General features: G+C 41.8%; 1 protein-coding gene across 1 annotated transcript in view; it reads right to left on the bottom strand.

Moving 5' to 3' along the window:
• Nucleotides 1–22,247, bottom strand: part of itga5 (integrin, alpha 5 (fibronectin receptor, alpha polypeptide)) — a 36,278-nt gene extending 14,031 nt beyond the window's left edge. Inside the window, exons 1-15 of the mRNA XM_004560405.6 lie at nucleotides 21,784–22,247; nucleotides 10,186–10,316; nucleotides 5,634–5,734; nucleotides 4,964–5,087; nucleotides 4,741–4,802; nucleotides 4,598–4,643; nucleotides 4,358–4,483; nucleotides 4,227–4,271; nucleotides 3,945–3,988; nucleotides 3,674–3,730; nucleotides 3,006–3,058; nucleotides 2,713–2,918; nucleotides 1,660–1,851; nucleotides 1,522–1,567; nucleotides 1,139–1,252 (exon numbers count right to left, since the gene is read on the bottom strand). Of these exons, the coding sequence (XP_004560462.2) occupies nucleotides 1,139–1,252; nucleotides 1,522–1,567; nucleotides 1,660–1,851; nucleotides 2,713–2,918; nucleotides 3,006–3,058; nucleotides 3,674–3,730; nucleotides 3,945–3,988; nucleotides 4,227–4,271; nucleotides 4,358–4,483; nucleotides 4,598–4,643; nucleotides 4,741–4,802; nucleotides 4,964–5,087; nucleotides 5,634–5,734; nucleotides 10,186–10,316; nucleotides 21,784–21,992 (1,556 nt within the window). The 5' untranslated portion in view covers nucleotides 21,993–22,247. The remainder of the gene's footprint in view (nucleotides 1–1,138; nucleotides 1,253–1,521; nucleotides 1,568–1,659; nucleotides 1,852–2,712; nucleotides 2,919–3,005; nucleotides 3,059–3,673; nucleotides 3,731–3,944; nucleotides 3,989–4,226; nucleotides 4,272–4,357; nucleotides 4,484–4,597; nucleotides 4,644–4,740; nucleotides 4,803–4,963; nucleotides 5,088–5,633; nucleotides 5,735–10,185; nucleotides 10,317–21,783) is intronic.
• Nucleotides 22,248–22,713: the final 466 nt, after the last annotated feature.

Raw genomic sequence — 22,713 nt, 5'->3', positions numbered from 1 at the left:
GCTTTCAGTGAATATTATGACAAAAACCACACATGTTTGGAGATAGGCTGGCATAAAACTACTTTTGCGGGCCAGGCTGATAAATCAGTGTGTCTCCGCTTTCCACCCGCAGCCCTCCCCACACACAAAGAAATAGCAGAGTTAAGAAGGGTGAAATTGAGCAACGACTCAGGTTTCAGTGCTGACCAGTGAGTGGCTGTCTATATAAGCCTGTAGCTCTCTCCCATGACATCAGCCACACAACATGCCGCCGCTGTCCAAGTCTGCAACCCCAAAACCCCCAACCCCTATCACTAGTAACCCCTTGAAAGAGTCACAGAAAAAAAAATAATGCAAAAGAGAAAAGAAAGATGGATGGGCTTTACCGAAAAAAAGCAAAGTAACAGGAAGAGAGGTGAAAAATGAGAGCAAAAGACAGAGAAAGTGCAAAGCCTCCTTTTGAAGAGTAGCAGTAACTTCATATGAATGCTCCTGTGTCTGCCCTTTTCGGCACAACTGTGTGCGCACGCTCACGGGAGTCTACGTGTCCTGATGTTTCCCAGCTGTGTTCCACCACCAAACAATATCTCATTCAAAGCAACTGCAAAAACCTTCCAGCCCCTCCCCTCCCATTATTTCCTCTGCTCTCCTCCCCCCGATCACCAAAATCTCCCCATCACCAGGCAACGTAGCACAATCAAGACATATGTGTATACAACAGTTTCCTTTATGGATCAGCATGTAGAGAAGGGGGGGAAGCTGAAACAGGAGCACAGTGTCAACCGTGTCGAGCAGCAAGCTACCGTGGTCTCCTTCCTCTAGGGTTTTTCTTTTTTTTTGGAGCTGGATACTTTGCACAGTTAGATCAGGCTGAAAACTGCAAACAATGCTTCTATTCAATTTTTTTTCTCTCTCCACTCCACAAAATAAAGTGTGTTATATGAAGACACTCTGAAAATAGGTCAGATAAGAGCAGTCCTCAGAATACCATCACTGTGTAAAGGATATTCTTTATCAAAACTTCCTATTATGATAGAAATGTTTATGCATGGGGGAAATGGGGAAGCCCATGTCTCTGCAGTTGGGTCAAATAAATACCAAAAGTGAAGAGCTGCAGGAAACAGAGTGTTCTGTAATTCTGGACCGTCTGAATACTCACCAGGAAACGGGAATGCTGGAGTTTCCAGTGGTGAGAATGCAGTTCTTCTCCTCAGGATTAATCATGGTGGGGGAAACTGTCAGCGAGGCACTGGTGTTGACTATCGGCCGGGATCTGTAGGCAACAACAAGAATGCTGATTGAAGACACAGTCATCAGATATTACAGTTTCCACTTTAAGTGCTTCATAGATTAGCTTCAGATTTTGGAAACTCTATTTCTATGTCTTTCCTTTTGTTTTGTTCTTACACTATATCTGTAGAGTGACCAAACATTTATCTTGGCACACCAGGCAGACGAACACAGCCATGCTTTTTCCCCCAGACTTAATTTTGGAATTTGACTTTTCGATCAAGCAAAAACATACATAAAAATAAAACATACCTATATAGAATAGCCTTATTAATACCAAAAGCTCCAACAATGAGATCTGAGGAAATTAAGAAAGATAAATTAAACACACACAAAAAATAAATAAATAAACCGTTAATGATGCTCATTACAAATTTCATCCTCACTTACCTGGGTATCCGTTCATGTCCAGGTCCTTAGCACCTCTGAGAGCAAATCCAAAGCTAGCAGGAATAGTCCCTGCAGCCCACTGCCCCCTAATCACCTGAGATGGCTTTTGTCTGAGTCCTTCTGAGTATCCATTGTAAATATAAACCAGTCCCTGCTGATCTTCTCCTCCAAATGGACAGCTGATAGCCACATCTTGCAGGGGGAAAAATTAACTTATATTACCGTTGAGATTTAGAGAAAGAAACTAAAATCCCAGAGCACTTTATTTACAGTTTCAGCTGTTTTTCACTACAAAATTAATATGCATGATTTACTTAAATAGCCTACAGTATGTAGGTTTCCTTGCTCTACAAAGTGTTGCTAATGTTTTGAAATTGCACAAAGAAGCAAAACTTTTTTTCTTTGACATAAGGACACAGGGGTATTTAGAAGTCAACCTATGTGATGATGCTCTGTGTGATCTACATAATCCCCAGTTATGTAGGAATGAAACTTCCGGTCCATTTCTGTGATTAAAGCTAAAACTGAATCCTAGCTGATAAGCTCTCATGTTCATCCTCTTATACCAAGATCACTTAACATACTCATCATTGTATATACTATATCATTTATTGACTATATGCCTTACATTGTGACATAAGCAGCAACACTTAAAGTTCATAACCAATAACTGTTTTATCTTTTAAGCTAAACACTTAGTTACCATCCATAACAGTCTTTAGGTTTAGCATTATTAGTCTTCTAGTTTGGTTCATTCATAAAGTGAAATGTATTGTAGGCTATAAATATTGTTGAAGTCACCAAAGCTATTCGGCTTCATTCTTTAGAGACCATAAGTGGTTCAAGCAAGCACATTTCTACAGAGCGTCATTGTGTTATAGCGTAATCTTCGATATTATAACAAAGCATACAAGCATTCTCAAAGTGTAATGAGAAAAAAGTAGCATCATAATAGATTGTTACTAAATTTCTTTCTTTTAAATTGTCGCCTTATATATCATTTCCCCACATTACCAATTTCTGTCCTACCATATTATAATTCCCTATTCTTACCATTGAAACCATCCAAGTTCAGATCTCCCAAGGGTGCAATGGTGCTGCCAAATCTCCCAAACACCTGAGTGCCTGTTAGAGGTAGGCGGGACTCTAGTTTCAAGGGGCTACGCTGGAGATAAACGTAGACTTGGCCCATCTCTTCCAGGCGTCCATGAGAGCTTCGGACCATGAGCATGGGAGCTCCCACCAGCAGGTCAACCATCCTGCAGACAAAACAGGAACATCACAAAAAAGAAAAAGAAAGATGCACTGAAAAATAAAATAAAGAAAGACAGACAGCTACTACTCACCCATCACTGTTAATGTCAGTTGTGGCCACTGCATACCCAAAATATGAGCCCATCTATTAAAAAAAAAAGAAAAAAGAAAAGGTGTTTCCATGACTTTAAACATCACAACAACAGAAGACATGATTACAATTTAAGCAGTCCAAAATCCCAAACCCTCACACTGTTAAACTAAACTTCAGGCGTGTTTTCTCTGTTACTAGAACAAAAAAAAATCATAAAGACTCAAGAAATCACAAAGGCTTGATGGGTTTTACAGGTTGGGTCCAGTGAAGGCCTGTCGGTTCCATTTCTCGTTCAGTTTCTGTCACGATTTTCAGTCTACAAAGCACTGCAAAAGCAGTCTCGCCGTAGTGTATGCAAATTCGCTTGTGATTATATTTGTTCAGCTGAGTCAATCACCAGTGTTGAAATAAGTTGATTGCTTTTCTATTCCTAGAACCATTTGCACAAATTGCGACTGCACTTTCCCCCCCAAGAACTGAGATTTGCAGTATTGTGTTTGCTAGATTTTTGTCTCTATTGTGGTTTGCAGTAGAGGAAATTATTTATGCTTACTATGAATCAGCAAATTAAGAGCTCTCATGGGGAGCTGAGCAATAAAAACACAGAGGAAGTGGAGCATTACAGAACTTTCTGTAGTTGGCTCAGGTGGGAGTTTTTGGACTCACCTGCTCTCCAGTGTACTCAGTCATGTTTGTCAGATCTGTACCGTTCAGAATAGACACCTGCAACACAGCAAGCACATATGGGGAACTTTTATAGGGTCTAATATAAGCACGATCCATGGAAAGGAATTCACTGCAAAAATAATCCCCACTGTGACAATATCGCTAAAGTTGTTTTCTTTCTTGTATCATTCCCAAGTATAAATCCCAGGCTTCCCATTCTAAAAGCGCTTAAATGAAAGCCAAAATGAGAGTGATGATTAAGCGATCTTACCGAACCATAAAGCATGTGTCCTTTTGGAACCCCAGCAACAAAATCTGTGAGACAAAGCAAAGATTTAAAGTGGGAAAAATACGGTTAAAGCCCAGTCAGAGGATAACAGAATTTACTAAAGACATTTCCAGCTCAATAATTATGTAAAATATTGTAAATGATTTATGTTTATCTTACTACAACTATAACATTCATGTTGCTCTGTAAATGTCTTTAAGTGTTTCACTATTTGTCAACCTCACCTAATGCTGGCAGTGTCTGCTACCTGATTTGTTGACTTACCTTCTACCCCATCACCACTAAATTCCCCAGCTGCAACAGAGTAGCCTGTAGGAAACAGAAAAATTAGCTTTCGTGGCAGGTACATGACGACATGTGATTTAGCAAAATTTATAAAGTTTTAATTAGCTTACCTTGATAGCTGTCATCTTTCAAAGAATGGGCCTGTTTGGTCTGGATCTGGCCACTCACCGCCTGAATAAAATAGCCTGGATAGTATGCTCTGATAATGTCCTCCTTAGCTGCAGAGATCACTTGACCTAAAATACGATAAGATAATGATAAGAAAGAAACTTGGAAGGACATACTGAGATTTCTGTGTGTGCGTGTGTGTTTTTTGTTTTTGACTTTTGATTGATGCAGGTCCTACATACCTTGCCAGAAATAACTGCCTGGTCCTCCCAGCACCACTTTGCCATCCTAAAAGAAAAATAACACCTGTGAATTACCTCAGTGGGAAAAAATACAACTATTCAAGAAACCCGTGTTGGTTCACTGACAGAAAATGTACATTTACCTTTGTAAATTCGGCACTGAATCCTCCCTGGCAGTAACCTTGTCCTGATGGACCACTGATTTCTGAAGGACAAAAGGAGCGGTGTATCATGAAGGACTTACTGTCAGAATAAGTGAAGCATCAACAAATGATATCCAGAAACCATCCAGGAAACAACCATTGGTGTTATCCTGATATATTAAAGCATCCATGCCGATAAGATTTGAAGAGAGGTGATGATTACCTGTACGACAAGGAGCATACTCCACAAAGTTGGTGAAGTTTTCGACAGAGAGGTAGCAGCTTCCTGTAGCATCAGAATGGGGAATATCCTCCTTAGTTCTCCATGAGTAAAGTGGGGCACAAGCCTGCAGTTCACAGGAGTGGGAATGACAAGTAAGAAAAGTGGAGGATTAACAGTGTGTTGATGAACAGGGTGAGCCATTAGGTGGGAGATGTTTTTCCAGTTGTGAACCCCCCCCCCCCGTTGAACTCAGAATGGGTCTCAAGCTGAGGTCAGTGGAGTGTCTTGTGTGGGGGTAACCATGTAACTCAACCCAGGTCACAAGCCGTACAATCAGACCAAACAACAGGCAGCTAAACTTTGATGTCACATGGTGTATGTGTGTGGCTGTGAGTACAGTGAGTTGAGACTAGGGGTGAAAAGTGGACCTGAATGACAACAACTTAATGGGCAATAATCTAGCCACTTCTCCTAACTTCTAACTAACACAGGATATGTGCAATCACCCAGCCAAGAGAGTGAGTCATCACTCAAGTAAAAAGTTTCTCACAGTCGTATATCAGGCTAGTCTGAAATTCCTGATCTTAACAGCAGAAAGCAACAGCTGAGGTTTTCATCCCTTAAGGAAGATTCTATCATTTTAAATGCATCTCTTTGAAGGCTACCTTACCAGAATTGTGTCACCATGAGACCGGACAGTGGCACCAAACCATTGGTGGGATTTGAAATCAGCTTGGTAATTTGTGTCATTGAGCAAGACATTGCGATCCCCTGGGGAAATAAAGGAAGAGAGAGAGAAAAGAATTTGAGTTATAGCAGCATGATAACACATGCATTCCTTCAGCTGGACCTCAAGCATCATAACGCTGCCTGCCCCTCCCTTCCAGATTCTTGGAAACATCTGTAAAAACTGGCAGACAACATGCATTATGTTACACTTTCTTCATACAGAGATGGTTAGACTTGAAAAGAATGTTATTTCCTACTAGGCCACTGTTCTACAGATAGTAGTTGTGTTAGCTTTTGCCAGGTTTGGACTGGACTGGTGTGGCTTAACCCTGCTGACCCTTTGCCCTGTTTGACCACCTGGACAGTATCACTGATCTCCCACTTTAGTGCTCTGACAGCAGCAGGTGATGCGACAGATGGTCTGGGGAGTCCAGTTTAAACACAACTTTATTGGAAAACAGATGCTACATCTGTGCTGCAATAAAGAACGAAATCTGAACTAATTGATTATGCAAGGAAGACACATACCGCTCATATGAGTGTAGGAGCTGACATCTGTAAGGGGAAGTGCGTATAAGATCAGCCATTCCACGAGTCCTTCACTCATAATCCCCATTCACTCAGACTTCTGCAACCACAGGTGTCTTTCTAAAGAACAGAGCTAGTGTCTGTCAGACAGAACTGGGAGATACCGGGAAAGATCAAGACCCATGTGGATGTGAGGAAGGAATTGTGTATTATATTCACTCTGTCCATGCCTGTCTTCCTCTAGTCTTTCTTTCAAGCCAACTAGGCAGCCTGGAGCTGAGGATGAAGGCCTGCACCATGTCTTTGTGGAAACAGCAAAGGGGCTGGGGTCCAAGGAAAACACACTCTGGCCTCACTTCCTCACAGCAGCTCCTCACTCATCTCTATTTAGGCACCCACTTCACTCTCCCCTTCTCTGTTGTCAGTTTCAACATTATCACTATTTTCCTATTCATTTTTCTTTCACTATCTCACCACAAGGCTCCTCAACTGCACAGCCCCTTCTCCCATCTGTTTCCAGGGAGTGATGCCTCCCATCACCCAAGCAGTAAGCAGAGAGAATATAGTTTTATAATAACCCAAATATATTTCTGTTTAATCTCCATCTCTGGGGCTTTCGTGCTAACAGTATTCATCATGGGCGAGCAGCAGGCTGCTATGATTCAAGTGTTCAAAAGAGTGATAAGAAGTGCTTTTGCTGCATGGGCAAAACCCCAACCAGTACTTCAAACAGCTCCTTGTTGCTTTAACTAATCTGCCTTAGCTGCATGGTATGTTTTTTTTTTTTAACATTTTCATAACAGAAGGGTTTGTTTGGTCAAGGCAAATGCTAATCGGCCAGGTGAAGTTTAAGACTGACCAACATCTGTGTTGGTTTGCGTTAACTTCCCAAGATAACCAAGAGTAGCATTCAAAAAGGTGGTCTTGTAATTCATACTGTCTAACTATGCTCAGGTTATCTTGCAGGGTGACAGAAAGGAAGCACCTCATAGTAAGGACCCAAACAAGGTTAGCAAAGTCTTTATGTGGTAGCCATGGCTCTGTGTCACTATAATGAATGATGAAAAGCTCTTTTTGTTGTCTGTGAGGCGACGGAAGGCAGCCAGCTGTAATCATGTGGAATTCCTTTAAGATGAAAATAGAGGAGATTCACAGGGGAGATAAAGGGAAATCCAGAGAAGGACCCACAACAAGATGTGATCCGACCAAAGTCCCCCTGGGAGGCTTGATAGCACGGTGTGCTGATGTGATGTGGTGCCAGTCTCTCCAGGGAGCAGAGGGGCAGTGAAGGTCTGGAGTGCATACAGACTCACTGTCTACTTTGAACTGTGGGTGAGTGGAGAGCCATTAGTGTGGTCAGACCCTCTCGTTTTAAGTGTGTAAGTGTTTTGCTGTGTGTCAGTGAGGTAGAAGACAAATGGCCAAATTCACTCATCACATCAGCTGCCCCTGTGGGAGTACTGACAGCAGGAGACGAGAGGGGGACAGAAGAGAGCTGGTCTCTGGTTTCTTGGCCTTTCCTCTTTTCTCTCGTTCCCTGCCTCCCATCCTGTATGTGTCCTCTCAAATAGACAGGCTCTTATCTCAGTGGCAGAGGATGTGGATAGGAGGGAGTCTCTGGCCACTTTGACCCAATTAGTTAGGCTAATTAAGAGGTTCTGTGGCCTCTGGGTCAGAGCTCAAAAACACCAAGAAACAGGCGACCTCTGACACCACTTTGTTTCAAGAATATACAAGACACTCTAGAGCCATTTTCTTTATTATTCATACTGAATAAATTGGGGGAAAAGAAAAAAAAATCACTAAATGTCTTTTTTTATTGCACTAGTCTTTACTATCATGATTGGCAAAGAAAATACAGGCAAAGCTGCAGTAAATGAATTGCAGCAGTAAATGTCATTCATGTAACAGCTGCTTGTCATAGCCATATTTGCATGCAGATGTTCATGGACTAAGCGTTCCTCCACAGCACTGCAGTTTTACTCTGATCCAGATGTGAGAGCTGGCACTGGCACTCTAATCTGCTCTTTCAAAGCATTTTCAAAATATGAAGGACTCTGGCAGCCCAGGAGACTAACCTTGACCGTGAGGGCTCATTGAATGTGCATGATATCACTCCGCGTGGCCTTTAGCCAGCATCCATGGCTGCACGACACATTTTATGTTGCAAGAAAAGCAGTGCTAAAATAGTGGAGCAAAGGGTACCAAGCAGTGGCGTCCAATAGGGGGGAAAGGGGCTTGTGAAACATGCAGTGGAATATTTCTCCACTTTGTCAATTAGGGAGAATAAATTTAAGTTGGATTTCCCAGGAAAGAAGCCAGAAGTGATGGGATCCTCCTACATGTATGAGTCATACTGTTTGTGTGTTTGTATAGGAGTATGTCTTTGCTACATCATTTATAATTTGACCTGCTCATTCTTCACTTCGCCGTGGATCCATTGTGCAAAACAGGGCTTGTGGGCACTCTGTCAACATACTGAAACATGAATCCACTCTTAAGACAACCTCACACGCTTCCTCGTGTTCTTCTAAACCACTTTACTTGATTTTGACTCAACTGGAGCCTCTTTGTTAAGACTAGTAGTGTCTACCTCACCTGTCATACAAACAGGATATTTCTTTGTCCGACCTATTTGTTTATTGGTTGCTTATCTCCGTATACCTCCCGAGGCCAGGCAACACGAACATGATCTGGAGGAAGGAAGTAGTACCCTTCAAGAACTCTTTGACACCTCATTATCTTTTTATCCCTGAAGAGAAGACAAACAGGAAAAAAGGAACACCCAAAGTCCAGGAACTAATGTAGCCAACAACCACTCAATGGAGTAAAACAATGATTCCTTTTCCAGAAAGAAAATGCTCCGATTGCCTCCAAATAAATGGGCAGAGAAACAACAATACTGAATAGTTTAAGAGCAAACAATATGTCCCAACAAACAGGTTAAAGGAAAAAGAGAGTGTAGTTGCATTGCACAGATAACAGGCAGGATTGTGCAAATAACCTTCTATGAAGTAAAAAGCTCCTTTTTTTCTTTCATTTCTAACTCTGCATTATGTCAGTGAGAAACAGCTCCAGCTTTGAGCCTGAAAACACAGCACATCTTCTGATCAAACCTCATGGTTGAACAGAAGAAATTTGACATAAAGGGAGGGAGAAGGCAGAAAAAAATTGTTTGTTTCTGTCACGGACCCAGTTCCAGGGATTCGGGGTCCGTGAGCAGTCTGGACTACTATTGTAGTTATTATCATTATTATTGTGGTTATTGTTATTATGGTTGTGTCTGCTGTCCTGTTTTCCGTGTTGGTGTACTGTCAGGTGTTTATGGGTGTGTGAGGGTGCGGTCGTGGCAGGCACTTCTAGGCCTGGTGGGTGTGGCCCTGCCAGCTGACCGGTCCCACCCAGGAATCCACACACACCTGGCGCCGATCAAGCCTCGTCAGAGGAGCTTCAAAACAGTGTGGCTGAGAGCTCCTCGACGCTGGATCGTTGAGTGACTTCCCGTCAGTCTTAGTTTATCGTGCAAGGTTAGTGCAAGTCTGCCGTTAGGTTTTGTACTCACGACTGCCTTTTGTATGCGTGTTTCCTCAGGAGGAATTGTGGCGACCAGGAGGCAGCACACGGACAGTACACAGGGAACGGAGACAGAGCACGGAGCACGGGATAAAGGAGAAGACACGGAACGGGAGTTGGGATCGCACGGGGAGTTTATTGTTGTTTGGATTGTCACCACTGTAAATAAACGCACTGCCTTCAGCGCCAAGTCCTGCATTTTGGGTCCTCATTTCTCACATCCCCACGGTCTGCCAGCCAGACCGTGACAGTTTCAGAGAGTGGATGAACTGATTTGCAGCATCAAGGCCCCGTGGAGAAGGATTTCTTTTGAATTGCAAAGCTAGAAAAGAGCATAAAACTTCTTTGGCGCTAATGAAGCCCAGAGTGTAAATATCAGTCATAAGACTTACCTTCAAGGTCAAATTTGATGGCGTGGCAGTCGGTTTGGCTGGAGCTCCATGGACAGTAGAATACAGACCCTCCCTCTGTAACGTTGAACTGCTTTGTTCTAGCCTTGGGGGCTCCAACCAGCACACTTGCACTGCAAAGAAAAGACAGACAGGGTGGGTGACTAACAGATAACCAAGCATTTTTAAACGTACATTTTTTTTAATCAAACCACGGTTTGTAGCTCAAAAGTCATTTCACACATATGCTACACCCTTTTTTAATCAATCAGAGGTGCATGTGAGAGTGCAAATGTACCACACAGATACAATGTTTCTGTTATTTGAAGTTGCACCGATATGAGAACAGCATGGGTACTTTGCTTTAGGTTAAGGTGTCAAACCTAAAGTAAAGAGAATATTTCCAACACAGCTAAATGCCAGCCATCTCCTGCTGTGAGCTACATGTGAGAAAGGAAAACTTTCGGACACTGTCCCAACCTAATTTTTTCCAACATTTTTGGGAGTTCATGTGTGAAAACATCTCCAGCCTGACTTCAATTAAAAACTGCATTCCAGACCTCCCACCTGAACAGCTTTAAGCATGATCCGGCGCACGTTTTTTTAAACATCCTAACAGGTTGCAGCACTGTTTTACATAATCCCCTACAACCACTGCAAGCTGCAGCAATGTTGACAGGCACATTCACTCCCTTTGTTTACAGTAAGACACATACAAGGGGAAACAATTGCATGGTCACACACGCTCCCCTGTGGGCCAGATTCACAAGGAAAACAAAAAAGCAGACAGGCTAAGTAGAGTCACTCTCTTGTTTCTACAGCTGTGATACTAAACATCAGTGTCCTTGGAGCTACACTGTACAACTACAGAAAGGCAAGTCACCCGTGAAGAGGCACAACCAGTAGACACGGAAAGAATAGTGAGGTTATAGGTGAGTTCCAAACAGAAATAAAAGAATAAAAGCAGTAAGGGGGTGCTATGTAAATTGAGACAATCAAGCCTTAGGCAAGATTTGGGGGGGGGGGCTAGATAATGTGCCTAAGGGTTTAGCCATTACCTCATTCCTGAGCCACTTGACCTGACAAGCATCACAGACGTATTTGGGATTGATGTGGGTAGAGGAGGTATGGGACCAATGAGACCAGACAGTGTCCAGGGAGCTTAAAAACAGGAAGAATACACCCTTTCCTGCCCTAGATCTACCAATAGTGCATGAAGGTTTACATTGGGGCTAAACTTAGTATCATGGCCCGAAGGGTAACTACTCAGTAGGGTCCAGAAAAAGACAGGAGAATCAGTATGAGTCAAACAGCAGTTAAACGGTGGAATATTCCAAGGATGGTGTAATCCACTGTAATTAATCCTCCTGGAACATGACTGTAGATGCTAAGATGCAGAAAACCACAGAGAAAAAACCTCTAACAGCGGTGGGGCAGGGTCTACTGATGGTCAGCACAAAGCTTTGAAATCCTCTCAGCATCTATGGTTATGAAAACACATATGTGGGAGAACAAAGAGAAGGTCACGGTCACACTGTTACTGTAGCCTGTACCTCATAAGAATGTGCAATGCCAGTTCCAAATCCAGAGCAGAAACTCCCGTTGGAAGAGGAACAAAGAAGCAAACCAATTCAATTTGGAGAGGAAGAACCTGTGTCCCCCCACCCTTTTATTTTTGATTGTATATGCAGACTCAGGGATATCCCAGTAAAGCAGCAAAGACCTGCATGTTCGGTATTGTAAATCACAGCAGGATTTCCTAGTTATGAATTCTCACAATAAGACAGATGGAGAGCTTGCTTTTGCTATCTTTAAATTCAGATCTGAGTTTAGAAGTAGCAGAAGTTTCTCAGCAGCAGACCACACACTTCATGTGTGCCTCTTACAAGTCCTCCAAACCTATGCGAGAAAAGTTCATTGAGCACAGTTTCCTTTGTTTCAGCCAAATGCTCTCGGACAACCAGGATGAGCAAATGATTTTTTGGCAAAATAATTTAAGAATTAATCTGCAAGCACATGCATGCAATAAATGACACAGCTGGAGGAACATGTACACAATAACAAGGCAGAGGAAACAAAGCTCCAGCATCTTTTGTTGAATCAGATCTGAACAGAGTCCAGCCACAGTTGGCCATGGCAGCTTTTCAAAGAGAGGAGGGAAAAAAAAAATCAGGAAATAACCAAACAAGCACATCATGCTTTAATCAGCAAGCTGGCAGTTGAAGGCAGTTTTTTTGACTACTTTACACTGATACATGCAGATGTGCAAAGACGCACACACACAAAGTTCTGCACTGTAAAGCAGGAAGAATTAGTATTTAATGGGTCTTTATCTTTGGATGATCTGTCAACTTCTCGTTGGCATTTCCCCACCCTTATCTTATAGCTGCATGCTCAAAAGAAAGAGCTTTTGCATAATTAGCATTTAATGAGGCTCAAACGTCAGTCTGCTGAGTGCGACTCATCAAATTCCTTGGTAAAAGTAGGGGCATGAAAAGTATGGGCAGAAATCTGTGCCATCAGAAACTGAATTTGAATAAGTTAAATTTGAATTTGAATTGCTCAGATTGAATCTGAATTGTAACTTGAATAAATGCTTTTGAAAATTGAATTTGAATTAGTCTAATTTGAAATTGAATTTATGGTTTGAAAATGATCATCACTAAATTGAAATTGAATTTTATATTTTGAAAATGAATTGATTTGCTTTGAAACGGCATTTTATCCTTTAAAAATTCAGCATCTCGGATAATTTCAGTTTCACTTCTCACCATTCAGTTTCAGTTCTACAATTCAATTTCAGTTCCAAAATTCAGTTTTTTGGAACTTACATCCGGTTCCGGTTCAAGCGCGGATTAATAGAACTACGTTTTACTAGCGGACCGAAAGTGTTACTGACGGGAATCTACAGCGTCTTGAGCTGAATTAAGACTTCAGAAGTCATTCGTCATGTCGAATGACCAGCGGATAAACTCTCAGGTTGGTGATAAATGTATTACATGTATAAGAACAAGCGTCATGTTAACAAATGATAGCCGTACGGTAACTTTTATGCTTATTGTAGCTGCTAGCTAAAAACGCTAATTTAGCATAGTTTGCCCTGAATTCAGCTTTGACAACAAATATGATCGACTGTTTCTAGTAGAATTCCAAAGTTGTCATCTTGGACCCTCTCAGAGTACCCCCTCTGTATGCTTGCAGAGACCCCTACAGTAGGGAAACATGCAAAACGGTGTCCAAACCTTTGTATTTTAGCTTTATTTATGTCTTACACAGCATCCCAACTCTTTAGCTAACTTAATAACTTTAGCTAAAGTGAATAGTTAGTCTAATTCATTAGTGCAGCATTACTGGATCACCTCTGTTTGAAGTGATATAATATGATATACAACTATCACTGTGTTTAACTACCATAATAATTCTACTTAATTAGATTTTTTTTTTATTTTTTTTTTAAACATACTGCTCCATTACTATGTTTGACAGGCTGAAGTTGTCGGGTCACCTCCTAAATCGACCATCTTTTACAGGTGTTTTGTGCCAGAAATGGAGTGTCCACTGAAGACTGAAGATACTGAATCTCTACGCCTTGCCATCCATCCCTCTTGTGCCTTCATCTAGACAAGAGACAAACTTAACCACTCTCATATGCTCTGTACCTACATCACCTTCCCTGACAGTCGTAGCTTGGCTCATCTGAGGGTGAAATTATAAGAATGTGTTATTTTGCAAAGTGCTCTCTAGGGTTCCTAAATAAAATATGGCATTGAGGTCTTTTGAATTAATCCCTTCTTCTGAAATATAAGAACCTCTCCTGGTTTTAATGGCACTTTGGATTTCCTTACTTTCTGTTCCACTCCCAACCCCAAATAGATGCTGACAAGCTGCCACAGTAACATGGAAGAGGGAAAGAAGTTGGAAAGGACTACTACAAATAAACCTAATGCCTAACAATGTAAAATAAGAACAATAATAAAGATAAGATGAAGTAACAAGTTTTTAGTTTTTTGTTTATTCCAAATGATCATCCAGATGTCTGTGACATGTGATGACAAACACCATAATGGAAGGCCTTAGTCATCACATGCTTAAACTCATATTTTTGCATATGCTGAACAGGCAGTCAGACATGCTGTAACGGTGGGGTAGAAAACAGCATAAACACCATACGGCAGGGGTCTCAAACTCCAGTCCTCAAGGGCCAGTGTCATGCAACTTTTCCATGCCCTCGAGGACTGGAGTTTGAGACCCCTGTCATATGGAATATGACAGGTGTGGTTGAACTGCATGAAGACTCTGAAGCTTCTCTTCTCTTCTGGCAGGACAGGAATGTGGCCTTGTCCTGTGAGCCACTGTAAGGATGTACTTAGAGTAGAACTGGACTGTCACCGGCCTCAGGCTCTTCACCCTTTTCAAAGACAAAGAAGTCATTTAGATAAAATATTAGATATTGTTTACCTGTAAATGCACAAAGTAAATTTAGAAATGTAATTATTGTTAAGAGTGAACAAGCACTGATAGTGTAATCTACAGCTGTGGCCAAACGTTTAGAGAATGAGAAGTGTTGTTTGCTTATTTACAAAGTTTGCTGTTTCAGTGATAGTTGTATATCATATTATATCACTTCAAACAGAGGTGATCCAGTAATGCTGCACTAATGAATTAGACTAACTATTCACTTTAGCTAAAGTTATTAAGTTAGCTAAAGAGTTGGGATGCTGTGTAAGACATAAATAAAGCTAAAATACAAAGGTTTGGACACCGTTTTGCATGTTTCCCTACTGTAGGGGTCTCTGCAAGCATACAGAGGGGTACTCTGAGAGGGTCCAAGATAACAACTTTGGAATTCTACTAGAAACAGTCGATCATATTTGTTGTCAAAGCTGAATTCAGGGCAAACTACGCTAAATTAGCGTTTTTAGCTAGCAGCTACAATAAGCATAAAAGTTACCGTACGGCTATCTTTTGTTAACATGACGCTTGTTCTTATACATGTAATACATTTATTACCAACCTGAGAGTTTATCCGCTGGTCATTCGACATGACGAATGACTTCTGAAGTCTTAATTCAGCTCAAGACGCTGTAGATTCCCGTCAGTAACACTTTCGGTCCGCTAGTAAAACGTAGTTCTATTAATCTGCGCTTGAACCGGAACCGGATGTAAGTTCCAAAAAACTGAATTTTGGAACTGAAATTGAATTGTAGAACTGAAACTGAATGGTGAGAAGTGAAACTGAAAGTATTCGAGAGCTGAATTTTTAAAGGATAAAATGCCGTTTCAAAGCAAATCAATTCATTTTCAAAATATAAAATTCAATTTCAATTTAGTGATGATCATTTTCAAACCATAAATTCAATTTCAAATTAGACTAATTCAAATTCAGTTTTCAAAAGCATTTATTCAAGTTACAATTCAGATTCAATCTGAGCAATTCAAATTCAAATTTAACTTATTCAAATTCAGTTTCTGATGGCACAGATTTCTGCCCATAGAAAAGACACGTAATTAGAGGCAGGCACAAGATTTCTCAGCTGTTCAGGACAGAGATACTCCTGAGATGGGCTGTATTAATGCTTCAATGGCTAAAGTGGAGACTAGGCAAATAATTCCTGTAGTGCCGTGAAAACAGCAGTACAGTATCCATCTGACAGGCAATAAAAAGGTCAAATGTGATCATCTCAAACCGATCGGTCTGCTCATTTGGTCATGCTGCTAAGAACAAATGGCAAGCCAATTTCACAGCACACAAAGAGATTTGAGCAATGTTTTAATGGGAAAGTCAGGGCAGATGAAAAGCATTAGCGGCTTCTTCATGTCCCACCAACTGCCTTACAGCAGCCACTAATGATGCGCACCACCCAGCTGACAATTAAGCATTAATTAAACTAGTTTAAACGATTTAGGCTGCAAGTAAGGAATGTGTAAACAACAGCTTCACTGTAACCAAGTACTGGGTTTGTCTCATTAGAAGGTCAGAAATCAGGGGACATTCGACAAAAAAACATTTCACCACGCCATAATTGCCAGACTGCAACCACTATTTTATGTGGGGTTGAGAAATTAAGGGTGATACAGAGTGCTGGAACTTGCTGATGTGACACAACAGTGCGTAGCCGTAACTAATACGCTTTATGATGAGGTTACAGAGGGAAGTTGTCAGCAGTCAAATGCCTCTGTTACCCCCCTCCTGTTCAGCACAGCATTTTTTCCCCCCATTCCACATTTAATTGTCTTCCACCCAGCTGCAAGGCTGATGTCACTTGAACACTATTAAAAATAAAAAATAAAAAAAAAGGATTTAAGCTCGAAAAGGGAAAAATTACAATCACATTTTAAGCCTCCAGTGCCGGCTGCAGTCACCATCTGCAGTCATAAACACGGCTCAACAAATGCTACGGTTCTTGTGCACAAAGAGGGCCGGAGAAAAGAACCAGCGTCCCTTGAACCTTAGCAACACCTAAGTAAAACACATGTGCCCCAGAGTTTGCACTAACCTATTAGGATATGGTTAAACACTGGAGTGGTTCCATATCAGAAAAAGGATCTCGTATGCAGTGATCTGATCTAAGCCAGAGACAGCTCATGACCTTCGCTGCTCTCATTCCTTCAGTGAAAAAAAGAGATTTAAACGTCCCTCTCATGAACAGTTTGAATGAAACCTGGATCAGCGGGAGCAGAGACAAAATTTCGAAATCAAGTTCAAATGTGGAACACGTATAAGAAAAGCTGAATGATTTCCAACTGTAGCGTGACTGACACTTGAGAAGTGAGATCAGCTGAATGACAGAAATGAGAGGCAGTAGTGTCTGATGATTTATTGCAGATCACATGGACCCATACAAATAGGATAGTACTCTCAAAGTCAAGGCCAGACAGAAGCTGTTTGAGTCCTTACAGCTGCCATATGGACGCTCGTCTAGTCACACACACACCACATACACACATGTTGTCAGTCCTGCTGTCCAGGAGCCTGAATATGATGAGAGTAGCAGTGTTTGGTTGGCGCGTGCTGACTACAGTGAGTCTACTACGCTGAGCAGAGGCCACCTTTTTCTTAACAGTCAGATGTTACTGTAAGTTGCAGGACGGGGAACAGATCTATATGTAGCTCTAAAAGCCTAGAGCAAGTTATGTCCTTTTTTTTTTAACAATTTACAGACATTTCCAGATCCCAGCACTGACTTGAAAAGAAGTCATTAAGATCTGAAAAAGCACCCACCAGTGATGATAAGATAAACAGCCCAGTCTCTCAAGGATCTGATCCCATATCACAGCAAAACCATTTCCTCTGTATCCTCAGAAGGATAATATAGCCGGGCAACAGGTGGCCTGGAAATTGAGGCACTGCTAGCTAAGGTAGCCAAATAATGTTGTTTATTGTCACACAGGCAAAATGTGTGCGCATCCAAGCAGATGTCACAACCAGAAATAACAGCTAAGGCTTCAATACTTTATGCTATTCAGCAGCTGACTCTCTTCACAGCTCTCAACCAGGAGCTGTTACGCGGATCAGCAACTTGACAACAAGTTCATTCAGCGATCATTGCCTTTCCTTCCAACTTTTCAACAAGCAGCAATCAGTTTGAACTCACTAGAGTGAATGTGGGGAAAGCATCAGCTGTTTTGTTAAAACCGTCGATGTGTCAAGTTGTTTCACAAGTGGCAAGCAAGACATTTAAAACACCCAGCTACTAAGAAAAACATCCAAAATGACTCAGATTTTCATCTTTGCATTTGCTCATACCAAACTGTTGCCCATCCCCAACCACGATCACAGTCTCTTCCTCTTTCACAGTCCTCTGCAGGGATTTTACTGCTGCTGGTTCACACCTCTCCACAATGGCCACATCAGGGGGTCTAATGCTCTCACCTCAGAATAGAGAAGCTGTTGTATTAAACATGGGGGATTGCAGCTGTTGGAGCACTTTGCCTCTCCACCCCTCTGACCCCTGCTGCACCCACACATGCATATACAGAAGCTCACATTCATAGGCAAGAAAGGCTAAATGTTACCTAAATATTCCTAAATAATAAAACTGATTCCAATTTGAATTTCACAAGAGGACAATGGCGTCATGTGCTTATTGCCATATAAAGGACAGCCCATATCAGATTACTATAGAAGTGAGTCATTTCATGATTCAAGGTAAAACAAACCAGGCTTGCTGGCAGTGAGACATTAAATCTGAAGTATCAGTCCGGCCAGCCCTGACCATTCCAAAACCAAAGTAAACCTGACATCCTCGGGACATTGCTAATAGAATAGACATTACAGTGGGGTCCAGTGGCCCTTTAAAGCCATCATCACCATCCACGTTGACATCTGTTTCCACTGCAACACACAGAGACTCAGTATAAAAAAGTATCTTTAACTAAAAGAAAAACAGCAAAACTTAGAAAGAGACTACAGTGTAACCTCGCTAACTATTCCCGCCTGACTTCACAAAAACCTGCATGAATATTTCCCACCTACTGGCCAGTAGGTGAAAACAACATTTGACAACAGAAGATTAAAGCTGCTTTTTAAGGCTAATAAATTAAAAAAAAAAAAGAAATGAGTCACAGTGAAAGCTCCTCCAGTGGAAAATGGTAAACAAATTCTGCCATTAGACAAAGGGCCCCTTTGTCTGCACGTAACAACGAGAACCTGGATGAAGAAAAGCTTGGCAACCCAAATATACAAGCTGTGCTGTGCTGCAGCTCAAACACTTACTGGTTTGATTTAGAACCAGGTCTATAGAACAGGACACCAATGAAAACAATAACAGAAATAAGACTGATCATATATGGAGAGCGACCCCTGCATAGGCACAGAAAAAACACTGCTGCATTAGCAGCCAGTCCAGTGTCAATATTAGTTTAACTCTAACACTGTTTGAGAGATTAAACTGTAGGAGAGTTACCAACATGGACTGGCTGACCTTGCCATGTGTTTGTCACGGCCAAACCAGGACAGACACAGGGCTAAGCTAATCCATATCACCAAACACATCACTGAAACACATCAACCTGTCTCTTCTGCTCATACACTCCAGGCAAGGTATGTTATTGTTTACAGCTCCTGATCTTTAACCTTTTCTATCTCGGTATGATCCACTCCCTTATCCATGCCAGACACCAGAGAAAGTGAAAGAGCAGTCAGTTAGTGGTTGTGATTAAGTGGTTGAGGAAAGAGTAGGCCCTCCAAAGTCCATGTAGAGGAGGGTACACAAGGGGACTGATGTACACAGAAAACAGCAAGCCTGTGAAATGTCCATCTTCACTCAACATGGAGAAACATGCTCACACAACAGGGAACCATATATCCTCTTGCTCTTCCTGCCCTGTTCTGACAAGAGCTGTCACACATAGTTCTATCCTCAGGCGTCCTTCCATGGGGGGCCATCCACAAATGTCTAAATTTAACTTTATTATGTCATGCCAAAGGGCATGGCAGACCCACATATATAAACTAGCTGTCAAGGATCATCAAACTGGGTGAAAGCAGCCCACTTCTTTGTTGACTTGACAGCAGCTTTATTGATAGGAGAAAGTCTCAGTCTCTGAATCCACATCTGCAATCTGCATGGATGAAAAGCAGCAATAATTTTACCTAAAGGTTGGAGCCAGGCTCACAGCAGTTCATCCTGACAAGAAGAATCTCTTTGTGCAACCCTCAACTGACCTCACAGTGGTTCCAGGTACTCCCCCACATCTTATGGCTCCAAAAATTGTGGACGATGATGATGTGATGGCAAAACAAGAGATAATAGGAACTCATTTCATGTCACTGCTGATAATGTTTGATGTGTACACTTCTAAGAAAGTGTGGATGAAATGTGGCAGATGAATGTGGTTTGCAGATAAAGCGATGAGTAATGGTTTTAAATGTGCTCTCTCAGACTTTCGTTTTATTTGATGTCTGCCTTTTGAACACAGATCACCAGGAGGAAAATTACAGGGCAGTGTGTTTTAGGAAACTACATTTAAGCAATATCCTTGTCCTGGACATATAAACCATTGTCTCACGTCCGCTTCCAAGAGCAGAGCGACTCAACTGTAAAAAAGTTCAGATTAAGTCATCGGTAAGATGACGTCTACAGTGTCTGATACTTAATGAGACTAGGAGTTATGATGGGGAGAAAGGCTAGACAGTGGGGGAAGGTTTAGGCGATGGGTGAATTAAAAAGCCTGCAGAATGACATCAGCATAGGAGGAAATAAGGAGGGGAAAGCCGGAGAGGGGGAGAGGGTTCTGTGCATGCAAGCTTCACATTCTAAATCATACAGCTCTCCTAAAACCCCTGCTTCCCAGGCAGGGAAATAAAAACCAATAGCAGAAGGAGTTTAAAGAGACAGTCAGGGCCATAGAAGAGGAGGAAATCTGTTCATGTCTGAGAGTCTGCCGTCCAGGGAAGTGGGGAGGAGAAACAGGGAAACTAAAGCTGATGCTCGCAGCCCACTCGGCACAAAGCCCGTTCTCAAATCGCTGCATGCTGGCTGCTTGAACAGTGGTCTGAGAAACTGTTCAGCAGACACATCGTCAGCCAGAGAGTGTGATTACATTGGAGTGAAGTCCTGACTCCAGCTGTATAACCTTTTGTTAATGATTACTGCAATTACAGGTTTGAGTGGACTCACCAAAATATAGTGAATGGTCAGCAACACAAAAAACAAACACAAATGCAGAACTGTCAGGAACTAATGTAATCTATGTCTTATCTTTTCCTGCATTCCAGCTGGTAGAAAGACTATATGATCCTGGGACAGAGCATCCCCCACCCCACCCCTTATTTATATTCCCCACAGAATACTGGAGTATAAGTCCTGGTCACAGCCATGCCTGCCAAAGTTTTACTTCCAAAAGTGACTGATGCCAAAAACCCCTCGGGAAGAATACTGAGACGGTCACTGCATGCTAAGAGTCACTGGGATCACATCCCAGATGAACCAGGAAGCATCAAAATCAGCCACAGCATTTAATACCGAGATTTGATCGCTAAAGGTTGCAGTGAGGTAGCATGTTCTGGGGTTTCGAGGCAAGGGCGGATTAAAAGGTCATCTTAATTTTGTAATTTGGTAGGACAATGAGATTAAGCTTTGAGGAAGATTTCCGAATGTTCCGATCTTTGATCTTCATCTCAATATAAAAGACTGAAGCTTTCAGTCTTTTATATTGGAGTTATGTGGGCTTTATTTCAGAAAACACAACAAAAAATCAAATTTTCTGGATAAATTCAATTGCAGTAAGTTGTAGGCAGACTGACCGTGTGCGCTCTGTGCGCAAGGCATGCGTCCAGGAAGCAGAGTATACACACAAAACCCCGATTTTCCGAGCCAAAACAACATCCCACAAATGAAATGTGTTTCCTATTGGAAACTTCTGACTTTAACGGGTGAGCTGTAGATGGCTGAAGTTTGGCCAGAAGTTCCGAAATACTTCAATGAACACTGCAATCTGTGCGCAATATTTGCGTACAACTGGGAAACTTGAATTGCCCAGATAAACCTCAAATGTTTCAGACCTTATACGGAAACTATGTTATTTTTTTTATTTTATTTTTTTACTACATAACGCTCTGCAGTTACATTTTCTGTTTTCTATATTAAGCACACTTACCTGCCAGAATCAGACAAATAAAAGTCAACTGCATATCCGAAGTAGCTCCCATTGGGTCCGCTGTAAACAGCTGGGTTCTCCACATCCAAGTTGAAAGCCTTGCAGGCAGGCTTAGAAAAAGTCAGTAATAGCCCGATAATACAAAGGAATGAGCGTGCGAGAAAGGCTACTATCCCCGGCGTCTTTGTGAGAAATCTCACCAAGCCCATTTTTGACAATAAATTAATCCACTAAAGTTAGTTTTGAATGGCGAAATTGGCCAAATGTTTTGTTTTCTAGTCCGTAGATGAAGCCTGTAAACAGTGGGGAGTAAAACTACAGTTGCATCCCTGTAACTCTAAGCGGCCAATATCTCATTAATGCTCCGTCAGCTCCTCTCGGCGTCCCCGCTCTTCTTGCGGCTTCTCTCTCTCTGCCCCTCTTCAGACCCACGCCTTCTCTGCTCACCTAATCAGGATACATACAGCAGGGAGTTCCCAGACCCGTAACAGAGTTTAGAAGAGGAGGAGTTTGTGATTCCCTAAAAAAACGAAGAGAGAGAGGGGAGAAGAAAAAAAAAACTTCGAAGAGGGATCTTCTAATCCACTAACCCATATGTTTACTAATGTGATAGAAATGCTTTTATCACTCACACTAAGACTGTTAACAATGGACCTTAAAGCCTCTTTCTGATTTTATCTCACACTTATCGTGACCCTTTGAGACCAAATTTGTTGGCAGAGAAGGTAGGCTGCTAGGTGATTGAAAGGTCAGTGAAACGTCACTTCACGCTTTTTTTAAAACTATAAATATAACTGCTTCGCTTTCCAAATGCAAGACTCCCATGTGCCTTTTCCCCTTCCCTTATGACCTATTTGCATAAATCTGTACTAATTATACGTCCATCAGCCACTCTTGGATCTCAATGTGTGATCCATATGTATTTCTATC

This window comes from Maylandia zebra, linkage group LG20 (genome assembly GCF_041146795.1).
Source record: "Maylandia zebra isolate NMK-2024a linkage group LG20, Mzebra_GT3a, whole genome shotgun sequence".
Lineage (NCBI taxonomy): Eukaryota > Metazoa > Chordata > Actinopteri > Cichliformes > Cichlidae > Maylandia > Maylandia zebra.
The sequence above is the reverse complement of the archived record's forward strand: the minus strand, read 5'-3'. Positions and strand labels throughout refer to the sequence as shown.